The sequence below is a fragment of the Carcharodon carcharias genome, chromosome 2, assembly GCF_017639515.1.
Source record: "Carcharodon carcharias isolate sCarCar2 chromosome 2, sCarCar2.pri, whole genome shotgun sequence".
In the NCBI taxonomy this organism is placed as follows: domain Eukaryota; kingdom Metazoa; phylum Chordata; class Chondrichthyes; order Lamniformes; family Lamnidae; genus Carcharodon; species Carcharodon carcharias.
In genome coordinates this window covers 75,449,019-75,465,455 of record NC_054468.1, presented here as the reverse complement: position 1 = coordinate 75,465,455, position 16,437 = coordinate 75,449,019, and the positions used below count along the sequence as shown (strand labels likewise).

Sequence of the window (16,437 nt, the reverse complement as noted above, 5' to 3'; positions counted from 1 at the left end):
AACATTTCAGCCAATCAGCACCCCTTTCTCCTGTAATATGAATTGTTGTGATTGTTTGCAATTTGACATTCTTGAATTTGTCCTGATAAGTGCATGATGTAAAGCTTCAACAACATGTCTCTCTTTTCGGCAATATTCAAGTTTTGTACTACCAAGGGACTGTTTCCATTGGTTTATTTTGATGCGGCTATGGTTTTCCCCATTAGTGGTTATATAAATAGGGCTCCTTTGCTAATCTTCTTTTAACATTCATTTGAATCCCTGCTCAGGCCTTTTACCATTGATGTTTTTTTGCGCCAGAAGTTCCTTGACGTTTAGGTGAAATGAAACACAAATTGAAATATAGAATGACTCACTTCTGGCTCATCAAGTGCATCTATTTTTGAGGCAGGTGAGATGAAGACTGGCTCTCCCTCACAATTTGTCAGGGAGTGATATATTATACAAACCACTCACTATTATATTGAATTGAGTCTCCATGGCCTTTGCTTGACATTGGTGCTAAGTTATTAACAAAATCTGAAAGAGGAATATGAAGTGACATTTTTAATGCACAGGAGTGGCAGGAGTTGCAAATATCTTCTATTTTTTTTTTTGAAGTTTGCTTATTTTGTAGTTATCTTCTTTAACAAAACTCCCCAGTGGCATTGTGTTTAGATTTGCATTTGGTTATCAGCAAAAATGTTTCAACTGCTGCTGTTAAATGATTACATTTACACAAAAATATTACTAAAGCGTTCCTCGATATATATAATGTTGAGTTTTTCCAGGTAATTCTGTTTTTGTTTTATATATAATGTTTATATGTATCTCCATATATGTAAATAATAATAATAAACCAGCCCACGGGACGTGTTGATGTTCCCAGCTGGCGCAGTGCGGCCCCTTTATCCGCGGACCGAGTTTCCAGCGGACCAGAACCAGTGCGGGATACCGGAAGTTCCGTCTGTTTTTGAGTCCGGGACTCGGAGACGGGCGACGGTCTGGGACAGAAAATTCCAGTCACAATGAAGCCGGCGGTGGACGAAATGTTCCCGGAGGGTGCGGGGCCGTACGTGGATCTGGACGAGGTTTGTAGGGATCGGGGTCATAAGGAGCAGAGTGGGAGAGGAAACAACAACTTGCATTTATATAGCGCCCTTAACCACTCCAAGGTGCTTCACAGAAACGTTATCAATCAAAACCCTTGGCATGCAGGCCAAGTCAGGAGATATAAGGAATAGTGAGTGAGTAGGTCCTAATGAGCAACTTACAGGAGCAGAGGGAGAAGCAGAGACGAAGGCATTCCAGAGCTTAGGACCTGGCCATCTGAAGAGACGGCTTCCAATGGTGGAGTGATTAAAATCAGGGGTTCACAAGAGGCCAGAATTAGAGGAGCGCAGAGATCTCGGAGGGTTGGGGGCAGGTTCACAACCGTCCCTTATTTTATGGGATTATCCCGTCTTTGACTCCACTTACGCATGTCCCAGGCTGCATGGTGCCGGTGCATTATTTGTCCCATCATTCAGACACTTAAATTTCACGCATGTGCAGTACCAGCTCTCCTTGGGTTTGCACGCTCTCACAGCGCTGGCTCTCCTCCCACCCACTCTCTCAGCACTGGCAGCATCCCCCGCACCCCCATTCCCCTCCCCTCTCCGCACCCCCACTCATATAGACCCCCATAACAGGCAGTCCCTTAATTTTCTCTGCAAGAATTAGTTGTGGGGCTGGAAGAATTTACAGAGATCGAGAGAGGTTAGGCTGCAGAGGGATTTGAAAATTAAAGGAGGAATTTTAAAATTTGAGGTGTCGCTCAATTCAGGAATGTGGAACAACAAGTGCAGGGGTGCTAGGGTGAAGGGGATTTGGTGCGAGTTAGGACATGGGCAGCAGAATTTTGGTTGGGCTCAAGGAGGGCTGAATGTAAACAATCAGACAGTAGAACATTGGAATCAGCAGGTTTAGAAATAATAAAGCAAATGAGGGAAAATTTTGAATGGAGAGGAGAAAAACTAGCAGAGGGAATTAGAGAAGTATTAACTGAAAAGGAGGATATATCAGAGCATTGTATCAAGGTAAATAGACTACTTGGAGAGTTTGATAGAATTAGAGTAGGCAATAGTAAATCATTAGATTGGGTCAGAGTATGGGGAAAGTAAAAAAATCCTAAATTAGGATTAATGTGCATGTCTGTGAATGCAGTGGTTAATTAGATTGGTGAACTACAGCTACGGTTGACAAATTAAATTATGATTTAATTGCTACAACAGAGTCCTGGCTTAAAGAAGGGCAGGTCTAGGCATTCAATATTCCTAGGTACAAGGTGTTTAGGATAGACAGGGAAGGAAGAAAAGGTGGGTGAGTGGCAGTATTGATTAAAGATGGCATTACAGTACTGGAGAGAGAGGATGTTCCAGAGGTGTCAAGGACGGAATCTCTCTGGCTAGAGGTAAGAAATGAAAAAGGCATAATAACATTGATTGCCTTAGTATATAGATCACCAACTAGTGGAAGGGATGTAGAGAAACAAGTTTGCAAATAAGTTACAGGGAGGTGCAAGAATTATAGAGTAATTATGATGGGGAACTTCAATTATCCAAATATAGACTGGGATAGGAATAGTGCAAAGGGACAAGAGGGGTGAGAGTTCCTGGAATATGTTCAAGATAATTTTCTGCAGCAGTATGTTTCTGGCCCAATGAGAGGGCAGACACTGTTGGATCTGGTTCTGGGGAATGAGTTGGCCCAACTGGATCAAATATCAGTGAGAGAGCATTTGGAGGACAGTGATCATTGTATCATAATGTCTAAGTTCGCCATGGAAAAGGACAAGGAACAGTCGAGGGCAGGGATAATCAATTGGGGAAAAGTCAACTTCGATGGGATGAGAATGCCTCTTGAGTCAAGTGAGTTGGTACCAAATGTTGGCGGAAAAGACAGTGGCTGAACAATGAGCAACCTTCAAAGAAAAAGTATTGCAGGCAATGTCAGGGTATATTCCCTTGAAGGAGAAAGTTTGGAAACATCAACTGTGATGAGGATAGTCTTGAACTTCAAAAGGCATAGACATGTTGGTGGATTGGACAGATAAGTGGCAGATGAAGTTCAGTGCAGAGAAGTGTGAGGTGATTCATTTTTGGCAGGAAGAATATGGAGAGATAGTATAAAATAAAGGGAGAAATTCTAAAGGAGGTGCAGGAACAGAGGGACCTTGGTGTATACGTACATAAGTCATTGAAGATGGCAGGGTGCGCTGAGAGGGCAGTTAATAAACATATACAGTATCTTAGGCTTTATTAATAGGAGCATTGAGTACAAGAGCAAGGAAGCCATGTTGAACTTGTATAAGACACCAGTTAGGCCTCATCTGGAGCACTGCGTCCAGTTCTGGATGCCATACTTGAGGAAGGATGTGAAGACATTGGAGAGAATATAGAGGAGATTCACAAGAATGATTCAAGGGATAAAGAACTGTGAGGATAGATTAGAGAGGTTGGAACTGTTTTCCTTTGAGATAAGAAGGCTGGGACGAGACTTGATAGAGGGGTATGGACAGGGTAACTAGTGAGAAATTGTCCCCACTTGAGTGGGCATCAAGAACTAGAGAGCACAGATTCAAAATAATTGGCAAAAGGAGTAGAAGTGATGTGAGGAAAAATGTTTTCATCCAGAACATGGTTGGAGTCTGGAATGAACTCCCTGAGAGCAGCTGGAGGCAGCTTTGATCGAGGTATTGGATTGCTATCTGAAAAGAGAGAATGTGCAAGGTTATGGGGATAAGGCAGGGCATTGGGACTAGGTAGAATGCTGTTTCAGAGAGCCTGTATGGATTCGATGGGCCGAATGGCCTCCTGCACAGTAAAGATACTGTGTTTCTGTGAAACTGAGTGGAGCAGGCAATCTTACAGAAGTGGGAGTCGGTGATCTTGATGATAGAGCAGGTATAGGATCAGAGCTCATCTTGGGGTCAAAAAGTTCCAAACAGTCTGATTTAGCCTCAAGTAGTTGCTAGGGAGAGAGATGGGGTCAGTGGCTGGTGAATAGAGTGCAGCAGGGGCCAAAGACAATGACTTTGGTCCTCCCAGTCTTTAGTTTGAGGAAATATTTGATCATCCAAAACTGGATGTTAGATAAGTAGTGTAACAAATCAGAAGCAGTGAAAGGGTCAAGAGAGGCAGTGGTGATGTAGAATGAAGTCAAAGGAAAGAAGTTATATTTCAGTAATACAGAACTTTGGTTGGACCCCATCTGGAGTACTGTGTTCAGTTCTGGGCACTGCACCTCAGGAAGAAGGTATGTGCTTTGGAGAAGGTATAGTACAGAATGCTTAGAGCTTAAATTATGAGGCCAGGTTACATAAACTTGCTTGAAATGATAATTGGATTCCATAGAGGACATACAGAGAAACTATTTCCTCTGGTGGGGAATAAAGAACAAGGGAGCAGAATTTTAAAATTAGAGGCAGGCCATTTAGGGAAGCAGAGACAATGGTAGAAATCTGGAACTCTCCCACAAAAGACTGTGGATGTTGGGTCAGTTGGAATTTTCAAATCTGAGATTGATACATTTTTGTCAGGTAAGGGGATCAAGGGATAGGGACCAAATATGGATAAATGGCACAGAGTTGCAGATCAGCCATGATCAAATTGAATGATGGGACAGACTCGAGGGGATGAATGGCCTACTTGTTCCTGTTGCAGTGGAGCTTCCATTATTTGCACTCTGTTTTTCTGCCAAAGGTTTTGCAAATTGGCCCCTGGCACAAACTGACTGATTATCTCTTGATGTTCAAAGCTTTCTTCTTTCCTTGGGTTTTAAATCAACATAAATATTCATTTGTTATTGATACTATGGCTTGTCTTCATTCTCAATATTTCTGTACTGTATATGCAAGACTAAAAATTTGGCAACTCTTGATAGTCACATGTCCTAAAATCCATTTGTAATTTGGTGTCAAATGTTGCTACATAACAGTCCTGTGAAGCACCTTCGTATATTTTATTAAATTAAAAGCACTATAACAAATATGAGGCAATTCAGGGAGATGGTGGCGTAGTGGTAATGTCACTGAACTAGTAATCCAGAGGCTCAGGCTAACGCTCTGGGGTCATGAGTTCAAATCCCACTGTGACAGCTGGTGGGAATTTAAATTCAATTAATAAATATGGAATTAAAAGACAACTATCATTGTTGTAAAAAAAAAAATCCATCTAGTTCACTAATGCCCTTTAGGGAAGGAAATCTGCCAGCCTTACCTGGTCTGGCCAACATGTGATCCCACAGCAATGATTTGCTCTTAACTACCCTCTGTAATAGCTAAGCAAGCCACTCAGTTCAAGAGCAATTAGGGATGAGCAGCAAATGCTGGTGTCAGTGATGCCCACATCCCATGAAAGAATACAGAAAAAAATGCAAGTCAGCGTTATGCAACTTTTCCTACACTTGTGGATTGTTAAAGATTATTTTGTATTTTCTCTCCTTACTCCCAAGTGAGAGAACAGGCACATCGGCTGTTTCCTGCTATAAGAATATGGGTGAATTCAGTCTAGCCTGTTACTCTGTTTGATGCTTGCATTGCAATAACAAAGTCAGGAATTCACTGTTCTGGAAAGTGAAGTCTGACCCTTACTATTCTTGTGCATTTTTTCCTTTAGTTGAATATTATATTTTCATCCTTTACTGTTCTCCCTTACAGTAAGGCAATGAATTATACTAGAATCAGAATCTATAGGCAGCACTCCAGTACATTGCTCAATATGAGTCTGGACAGGAAGTGTTCACAGATTGATCAGAGGCACAACACAGCCTAGTCAATCTTAGTCCTTGCCCAATGCCCACAATTGTATTTTCCAAGGGTAATTAGAAGAAACCATGACTGATTTTTTTCCCTTCACCTTCCTTGGTTCATTTATAGCTTTCCTGTTACTGCCGCAATTCAGATCAACTAACTGAAAACCCAGGATTGAATCTGGAGTTATCAGATTCTTTAGCACCTATATATTTACTCTTTATTTATAACTCAATGGGAGAAGCTAGGTATGCTATTTTTCTAAGTAGATCAAATGCTTAACAGTCTTTGAAGCCCATAAAATATCTTTAAATAACTGTAGTCTTTTTGTTTATTTTTTAGGCAGGAGGAAGTTCAGGACTTCTAATGGACCTAGCAGCTAATGAAAAAGCAGTCCATGCAGATTTCTTTAATGGTGAGATATTCTTCAGTAACTTCTTAGACTATTTCAAGCACTCAGTCTTTTTATTGCAAACTTATTGTGGCTGTCTGAGTAGTCTGTTTTAATTAAGTCACATCTTTACATGTAAAGGGTGTTGAAGTTTGGAACTCTCTTCTGCAAAAGGCAATTGGTGTTAGATGAATTGTTAGATTTTTTGCTAATCAAAAGTATTAAAATTTATCAATTTCAGATTTAAAGGACTATAAACATAAAATACTGAAAATACTTAACAAGTTGGACAGCATCTGTAGAGAGAAACAGAGCTAATGTTTCAGGCCCTGATGGTCCTTTATCAGCCCTGTATTTTGCTTTTGCATCAGATATAAAGGATACGGGTTAAAGGCGATATATGGAATTAGGTTGCTGATCAGCCATGATGTCATTGAATGGGGGAACAAGTTCAAGAAGCTGAAAGGTTTCTTCCTGTTTCTTTGTTCCAAATTGTGGTGAGGAATTTATTTTCACTCTAATGAGACATTTTCTGTGCACCATACACACCAATGTGTCTTTTAGACATTTCAGATTGTTTGAAATACATCTCTAATACTTCTGTCACACGTTGCAGTTGGTCCATGAGATCTCCTGTTCTAGCTCTAATGTTTTTAATTTGCGGAAGAAATTTTTGTTCGGTTACATAAATCATTTTATTTGTGTTCAGCTTTTTCTCATCTGTTTCATCTTTTTTCAAATCCTCTGTCATCATGATTCTTGCACTAAATCATCGTCGCTGCCAGTTGCCCTCCCTGTTTTCCACTTTTCATTACTTCAAGACCCAGTTTATGCTGATGTGATCTTGTGAACTGCTGCCCGTGGTTATTGGGAAAGTTGGATTCAAATGAATAAATTTTTAAACATGAGTTATTGCTTTTTCAACTCCATCATCTGCTTTGGTAAATGCAACAATTGCAGAAAGTACAAGAACAAAATCTGCAAGTGAAATCTGCTTAGTTTTACATTGCTTAAAATTCAACCCTTTTGAGAGTGAATAACTTACCTCAGTCAGCATAAAGCTAACTATTTAAAAGAATATAAAATATTTTTAGAAAAGGTCTGCAATAAAAAAAATCTTAAAATATGGTCAACTGAAAGAAAAAATAGAGTTTACTAATGTCTGCAAATGGAGTGACTTTTATATTTATTTTGATATTTTCTATTTTGATTTTTTTCGGCTGTTCGATGGAATTTGGTTTTCATGTCATTTTGCACTAGATGACAGTTTTTTTTTTGGAAATAATCTCTGTGCGTAATAGACCAGTGGGATAGTGTCTCAGTGCAGTTATAACTTGGGATGTTTTGCTGCTGTTAGTATTGCTTACAGCTAGGTGGCAGGTGCTGTTGTAGTCAAGTATTTATGCACAGTAACAGGCATCAAGACTGATTTAGGCTCTGACTGTTTAAAGTAATTGTGTTTTTCAAATATACATTTGTAAAATTTCTGATTAAGTGAAATTATTTGCTAGATTTCAGGTACCCATTTTCCAAATCCAATGCTCCCAGGGTAGGTATGTGGTGAGATGCTTAGTGGAACTTCCTACTCAGCTCGGGCTTCACCCCCTTAACAAAGCCCCCATGCAACATTTTTTCACTGGCTACACCAGCCGTCCTGTGGCCTCTCTGAGTAAAACTTCTAAACCTGAGGCAAACTGACAGATCTAAATCATTGAGTTTACATTGTGTTCATACATTACTTTGATGTTTTACTGATGTATTTTGAGGAGCAGTTTTGTGCCAGTACTCATAATCAGTGGGGAACTGGGTTAAGTTCTCCTGCCCCCACAACCCCACCAATCCCATTCGCAGTAGAGCCTTTAGTCGCCAAAAATGGTTGTAAGAATAATAGATGGGGATTTAGTTTTATATCAAGACTTTATCTGCCAAGTGCTTAAATTTGTTCTTAAGCCAGCTACATAAACCAATTAAAAAGACACATTTGACTCCACTTAGCCCAAGATATTGAGGATTGAACAGGCCACAGTTTTAATGTACAATAGTTACAATGTTGCACTGCATCTGTAGTCCAGAGTACTGGACATGCAAAGCAATTTCACAAACAAAATATTAACATAATTTCAGAATTATAGCTAAAACAAGAACGATATTTGATTTCACATAGGAAGACTCTATTCAAAATCTCAGTATCGCAGCTTTAATTACTGATATTCTAATCCTCAAAATGTATTTATTATAACGTGTTTGACAACGTTAGGACTTCTCTGTATAACAAGTAGCAATTATGCTCTTTCTGTATCCTGGATGATCATATAAAAACATACAACTCTTTTAACCAGTATATCAAAAGTCTTTTTTCCCCTAGACAATGCGTTTATTCTAGGTTCAAGGATATATCTTTGCTGAGTTGTCTGGAATCATCTAGAATGCACAGCTGAAAGTGTGATAGGAGATTCAATTGTAACTTTAAAAAGGGAATTGGATATTTTTTGGACATGGAGAAACTTGCAGGGCTATAGGGAAAAGAGCATAGGAGTGGGACTAATTCAATAACTCTTGCAAAAAATCCAGCATAGACACAATGGGCTGAATGGCCTCCTATGCTGTATGATTTGATCCTTCATACTTCCTCAGTAGTTGTCATATTTTAGCTTCAAGCTAATGTCACGCATACAGTTATAATATACCAGACATCCTGATGACATCTGTTGTATTCTCAATGAAACTGAGTTGAGTACAACCTAATATTCCTATATGAAGAATTTGTTTTTCTTCAGTCCCTTATGACTGCTGCTCTTATCTTGACTTTGGCTAGAAGCTGTCTCTGTATGGACCTTGGGTAAGCATTATTTCAAACAATCTAACTCATTCATTTCCCCTCACCAAGGATGGGGTTTCTATTGGGATGATAGAAATATATTTATTTACATGGTTTTACTAAATATACTTACTAATTTTGGTTTGAAAATTTCCATTATTTTCCAGATAATGCCTGATTGAATTCTCATTCATCAAGAGTGCAGGTGATTAAAAAATAAGGGGTCTCCCATTTAAGACTGAGATGGGGAGGTATTTCTTCTGAGGGCTATTACTCTTTAGAATTCTTTATCCCAAAGAGCAGTGGAGGCTAGGTCATTGAATGTATTCAGAGTTGAGTTTGACAGATTTTTGACCTACAAGGGAGTTGAGGGTAATGGGGGGCAGGCAAGAAAGTGGAGTTAAGGCCATAATCAGTTCAGCCATGATCTCATAGATTAGGTATGATGGGTCGAATGGCCTACTTCTCCTATTTCTTTTGTTCAACAGCAACCAAAGATTAGGAGGTGGCAAAGTATTTGTGAAAAATTAACACTTAGTTCAGGAGATTTTTGTCATCTCTGGGCTTAGGCATTAATTGGAGGTAAAGGGACAGTGTCTTAACATGTTGTGACATCTAGTGTTATGTTTTAACTCTTCCCCAATATGGATATCGTAAATTGAATGAAATATTAAATTGTTCCTGTACCTGGCGGATTGGCTGGATACATTCGATGGGAGGGGTGGGTAAGGGAAGTGTCATCAGTCCACTTCCAAGAGACACTGGTAAGCTACTAATGTCAGCCCAATATTGAGGTTAGAGCTGTGACCTCCTGCTTGCAAGGGCTACGATGAGTGGGTCCACGACTCCCCTGGATTGCGAATTGTCCTCCCGGCCTCAGATTGTTATTTACAGGCTGATTCTTGTCTCTGTTTGATGGGGCTGTCTGACGCAGAGGAGCGAATTCTACTACTGAGCTCAAGGCTTACCCCAGAGAAGTATTAAAGCTGAATAAAATGTCTAGGCTTCAGTAAACTTCAATACAGGGGACGGTAGCATGGTGGTAATGTCACTGAGCTAGTAATCCAGATGCCTGACCTATTGTTGGGGAACATGAGTTCAAATCCCACCATGACCACTGAGGGGATTTAAATAAATTGATCAATATATCTGGAATAAAATGTTAATGTCGATAATGATCTTTAAACTACCTGATTGTCATACAAACTCCCCTGGTTCACTAATATCCTTTAGGGAAGGAAATTTGCCATCTTTTAGTATTCCAGCATGTGATGGAATACTCCCCACTTGCCTGGATGAGTGCAGCTCTTACAACACTGAAGAAGTTGGACACAGTCCAGGCAATGCTGGCAGGCACCAAGGATGTGGTGCTTGATTGGCACCACATCCGCAAACATTCACTTCCTTCACCACCGACGCACAGTAGCGGCAGTGTGCACCTTCTGCAAGATGCACTGCAGGAATTCACCAAGGCTACTTAGCACCTTCCATACCCATGACCACTACCACCTAGAAGGACAAGGGCAGCAGATAGATGGGAACACCACCATCTGGAAGTTCCTCTCCAAGTCACTCACCATCCTGACATGGAAATATATCATCGTTCCTTCACTGTCGCTGGGTCAAAATCCTGGAACTCCCTCCCTGACAGCACTGTGGGTGTACCTACACCACATGGACTACAGCGGTTCAAGAAGGCAGCTCATCACCACCTTCTCACGGGCACCTAGGAATGGGCAATAAATGCTGGCCCAGCCAGTGAAGCCCACATCCCGTGAATGAATTTTTAAAAAAAATGCTTACCCAGTCTTACCTACATGTGACTCCAGACCCACAGCATTGTGGTTGACTCCTAACTGTCCTCTGAAATGGCCTGGCAAGTGTGGGTGCACCTACACCACATGGACTGCAGTGGTTCATGGTGGCTCACCACCATCTTCTCTAGAGCAATTGGGGATGGGCAATTATTGCTGACCTTGCCAATGGTGCTCACGTTCCAAGAATAAATAGAAATGGCTGCTTGGTAGTAAAGGTCTTGAGTGTTGCTGAAAAATGAAACAGCCTGTCAAAGCTTTTCATCTTACACTCATATCAGGACAGATGCAAGAATATCAATTTCAAAGGAAGCAAGTGATGAGTGCAAGGTGAAAAGCTTTGACAGCATGCCTGTCTCTTTTCAGCAATTCAAATAAAAAGTAATTCCAGTTGTCAAAGAGTGCAGAATGGCTTAGGAATATGAATTTAAATTGAAAAACAATTTAAATTGCAAAGGAAATGTGACTTAAAATGTGCAATATTCAATAAAATTAGTAAAGGTGGATAACATTTATATATCATGGACAGCTTCTGAGATTTTCAAATCGTGAAGAGATCTGTCAGAAGCTGGTTGTTGTTCAGTAATGCTTTCCAGTTTTCTAGCAGACTTTGGGTAATGTAAGTGTGTGATTGGAGACAGTTATCACATAATTACAGGAGACCCATTAAAAATAATATGCCAGAACCATCTTGTGGTCCTATAGTTATTGCACGCCAATCGGGTTAGTAGAAAGGGGCAGCATTATCACAGATCAGCCATAACCCTGAGAAACGCTATTATTTTACATTTAAAAGAAGGAATTATGTTGTTTTTAACATACATTTTTGTGTATGAATTCATTTTTAAAAAATGTTCCTTCAGTACCTGATGGTGCCTGAAGTCATATGAAAAGTTATTGATGCAGTCAAATGAATTCACAAGTTACAAGATTTCGGATTAAAAACAAAAAACTGTGGATGCTGGAAATCCAAAACAAAAACAGAATTACCTGGAAAAACTCAGCAGGTCTGGCAGCATTGGTGGAGAAGAACAAAGTTGATGTTTCGAGTCCTCATGACCGATACTGCCAGACCTGCTGAGTTTTTCCAGGTAATTCTGTTTTTGTTTAAGATTTTGGATTATATGTTTGCTCAATCAAAAAATTAGCATTCTTAAATACTCCTGGTTATATTTGTACTTTGTGTTCTTATGATTAATGCTACAGCTCCAATTACTCATCATTTACTTGTCAGATTTACAGAGGAAATTACATGGCTATAATTAAAAATGATGAATCACTGTAAAATCTTTAACAAGCAATAAAAATCTTTGTGGAAAGTATGATTCCTGTGGATATGAATTTCTTTTAAGCTCAACATTACAACCTTTGTTCTGTGTTAAAGTGTTTTTCTGTGACTAGCAGTTCTCAAACATTGAACAGAGTTACTTGCTGATTGGAATACTGTAACGTGAAAATGCCTTTCTCTTAAGGGTCCCTCCCAAAATTTCACTCTACTTGTAACTTTTTTTTTATCCTAATGTTTAAGGCTACAAATCGATGGATTCCAACATACTGGCATAAATATTGTCTACACTGTTATGCTTGAGTTGCATAAAGAAACAAATTAAAAAGACTTCCAGTATGCAGTGCTGTAAAAATGCAACTATAGAACATTATCTTACAAATGTAGGACCGCATTTATTTTAATCTCCCTACAGCCCCTAGAGATGCTTTTCTAGCCAGGAATGGCAATGTAATGGTTGCCTTCCCTGTGCATTTCAAAACCATAATAAAATAAATAAATTATTTTTGTGCATCATGCCAATTTTTTATGTGAAAGCCTCCCAAAATAAAAATTGTTGATTTTCATTTGAAGTTTTGGTTTAATCTTTTCAAAATTAATATGACAACAGTGTCATTGCAAACCTCAATTAGAAATCTCCAGGGTGAGTATTTGTGATCATCTTGTTCAGATATATAAATCTTGTATTTACACTTTATTAGCTTGCAATTTGTTCGGTCCCAGTGGTAGCTGAGCTAAATTTGCCATACATGGATCACAAGTTTAAGTCCTTCCATGTTCAACACTAATTCATTCCAAATAATTTAATGGAAACTATGATGTTAAGTAGCCTACAATGGCAGGAACAGAGCAGAAGCACACCCAATGTACCTAAGGAACTAAATAAGATTTTTAGGCATTGCTAAGGTCCATTACTTGGTTTGCCCTGAAAAGCAGGGATCCAGTTGTGGAGGTGTCTAATTGTGAGGGCAGTCTCATTCAGTTCCTTAGAAGTCAGCAGGTGATGATCTTGACTAGATGTTCCTTACTATTTTTGCTTTCACAACCTAACAGTGCTCTGCTACTACACAGCTCCCATGCAGCCACACTCTGATGTATGCACAAATCTGCCCACGGATTGGCACTAACTTGAAAAGCTCACTTGGAGACTTCAGTGACTAATTTGGGAAAAGCATGCTGGTGCAGTTGGTGTAATGAAGAGAGGCATTTCCTGTGAATCAGACTATTCCGTATATCGTGTGAATTTCGAATGGCATGAGTAGAAAAGTGCCAAGATCATCCACCACAAAAAGCACTAAACGTCAATAAACTTTCTAAGTTAAAATATGTTGAATGATGGCTAAGGCCTGATTTACACTATATATAAAAGCAGAGATCTCATTCAAATACACTCTCCAGCCTGGAATGATTGGGTCCAAGTCATTTCTGGATTTTGTAATTTTATGAATTTTAGAATAATGTTAAAATAACTAATCACAAGTGTGTGAGCTGGAAAACACCATAGATGTAAATATTTATCGAAAGCAAAACAGTGATAATTTTATTACTGCTTTATAATATTTTGTTTTACTTATCCAAAAATTGTATCTTCATGTTTCCGCTTCCCAAGCATTGTACTGAAATGATGCTGGATCTGCTGAAAAAATTTCTGGATCACTTGTGTTTCCCAATGATAGATTTCTGGACTGGAGAGGTAACAGAGTATTTGAAATAGGAATGAGGACAAAACTATAGAGGCTGATATAAGCCAAACCATGCTCAAAACTCTTGTGAATTCAAAAATATACGAATGAGCTTGAATAAACAATAGTCAGATGAGTGAAACTGCAAACATTTTTGTAAGTATTTGTTTTTGAGTGGCATTCCAGTATACATATGTTCCTCCTAAACAAAACCTCCTAAACAAAATTTTGCAGCATTGTATATTCTGACTTTTTTATAACCCCTTTCTGTTCTATAATTGAGGGGAATGATCAAAAATGTTGTAGAAAAGTAAGGCCTTTGTCTGTCAATTTCAGCTTAAGAATGACTTTGCAGGAAAAATGGTGTTTCTTTATAAACCAATGTTATACAAAATCCTAAACCAAAATAACTGGTTTGAATTGAGACTTCTTCCAGAGTGGAGTTCTGAATTAGGTTTGAGGCCTGAGCATTCGTGTAAAGGTGCCACTAGTGAATATCCTTTAGGGAAGGAAATCTGTTGTCCTTAACCGTCTATATCTGACTCCAGACCCACAGCAATGTGGTTGACTCTTAACTGCCCTCTAAACAAGGGCAATTAGGGATGGGTAATAAATGCTGGCCTAGCCAATGATGCCCATATCCCATGAATGAATAAAAAAAAACAGCTTGTTAGAGGAGAACAATGATGAGAACCTTGTACAAATGAAATTTGTCAACTGAAAAATCCATTGATAAAAGTTTGTGGTGAGGCAGTAAATCAGTGGCCTGTAGATTAGCAATTTACATCGATTCATGGTAATAGGTTCTTGCATGAGACATTGTTTGATGGAAGATTTTCCAACAGCTCAGGTGCCCCACCCTCAAAGGTCGTGTATGAAATTAGTTTGAAGGGTCTTAAATTGTTAATTACTGGATTTAGACCAATGGCACAAAACTGCTTCAAATTCAGCAACTTGCATTTACATTGTACCTTTTAATCTAGTGAAACATCCCAAGGTGTTTCACAGGAGTGTTATCAAACAAAATTTGACGCTGAGCCGCATATGGAAATATTAGGGCATGCAATTAAAAGCTTTGTCAAAAGAGCTAGATTTTATAAGCATCTTAAAAAATGAGAGAAAGGTTAGAGGGATAGAGAAGTTTAGGGAAGGAATTGCAGAGCTGAGGGTGAGGCAACAAAAGACATGTCCACTAGTGGTAGTGATGAAAATCGGGGTGTTCAAGTGGCCAAAACTGGAGCAGCCCACACATTTTGCAGGGTTGTAGATGGTTACAGACGGCACTAATTGGAAATTTCACTGAGAGGCTGGGTGTTGGAAGTAGAGGTGGGGTGACACTGGTGCAGTATGCTGATGGTTGGGCCTGAGGGGAGGAAGCTTCACTTTGTAGCAAACTGTGCTATTGTTTACCTGGGAGCGCTTGACAGATACCTGAATTGAGAGGAGTTCAATCTGTCATAATGAGTGGAGCAGGAAAGAACAGCAAACCTAAGACATGGTTTTGACCCCTGTATTAAAATTCTATTGTTGACTGGGATCTGCACTAAAATTTTCTTAAAGCTTGTCGGTTTTCACTTGTTGCTAACACCAGGAAGAAAAATTGATCAGGCGTTGGTGGGAAGTGCCTTTCTCTTTTTGGACTGGGTTTCATAATAGAATTCGTGGAGACATAAATACAGCTTACAGTTTTTCTCATTTTTATTGTGAGTGGAACTCATGGGGCAGTAACTGTCGGGGGGTGGGGGTGGCGGGGGAAGGAGAGGAGGAGATAAGGAAAAGAGAACAGAGAAATTACAGCAAATCTTGATTTGAGGATATTAATTGTGCTACTGTTTAAACTCTTTAGATTTTGAAGACCTCTTTGATGATGACGATATTCAGTGATTTGTTCTCCAAGCTTCACCATCTGAACCACTGTACATTTTCAAACGAGGAGGAGGAAAAGAATGGTTGACACCTTGGAAGGACTGCTGCTAATGCTCTATGGGCAAATGTGCAAAGCAGGGCATTTTTGAAAAGGAGTCCATATTTTACAAACATGCATAGACTTATGTATGGTCGTCATGCTAATTTTTTGTCCTTTTAAAATTATGAATTTATTTTATTAAAGTAAAACGTTACAAAATCTTGTGTTTGTTTTGAAAAAAATAGATATTACCGAAAAGGTACAGCTTATTTTCTAACAAACCTGGCATTCCATCATGAATACAGCATTTTTGTTGAGGTTTTTCAGATCCTAATCACAGTTGAAATGTAATTGAAGGGCTGAGTTTTGCAAAACACCTGCTCCTGCTGCAGTACAAAGGTTGTTTATAATTATTTGAGTAAAGTCCTATTCTTAGTTCTAATGGCAGCAAATCACTTCGTTATCATTAAGTTCTGTGCATGTGAGCATACAGATTGAATAGGGTATGTGTTGTTCAAAAATGCAAGCTGAGAATAACAGAGCTGAGAAGTCTATTAAACTCCATTGTGGAGGTTTCCAATTTTCTCCTGTTGTTTGACTCAGATGCTAAATGACATCTTTGAGTACTAATTACCACAAAAATAAATACAGATGAAAGAAGCAATTGAGCCCATCTAACCCGCCCTTCCACTGGAGCCAATGCTCTTCTTCCTCAATATCCTGCTGCCTCCAATTTAGTTAAGTTTGTCTCCATTAAGCCTACCTGGAAGA

At 39.2% G+C, this 16,437-nt stretch overlaps 1 protein-coding gene across 1 annotated transcript; it reads left to right on the top strand.

Annotated features, from left to right (window-relative positions):
* Positions 1 to 932: 932 nt before the first annotated feature.
* Positions 933 to 15,885, top strand: cops9 (COP9 signalosome subunit 9). The gene is made up of 3 exons (XM_041180524.1): positions 933 to 1,070; positions 6,113 to 6,185; positions 15,607 to 15,885. The coding sequence occupies exons 1-3, from the start codon at positions 1,008 to 1,010 to the stop codon at positions 15,642 to 15,644; spliced, it is 174 nt and encodes a 57-aa protein (XP_041036458.1). The 5' UTR covers positions 933 to 1,007; the 3' UTR covers positions 15,645 to 15,885.
* Positions 15,886 to 16,437: the final 552 nt, after the last annotated feature.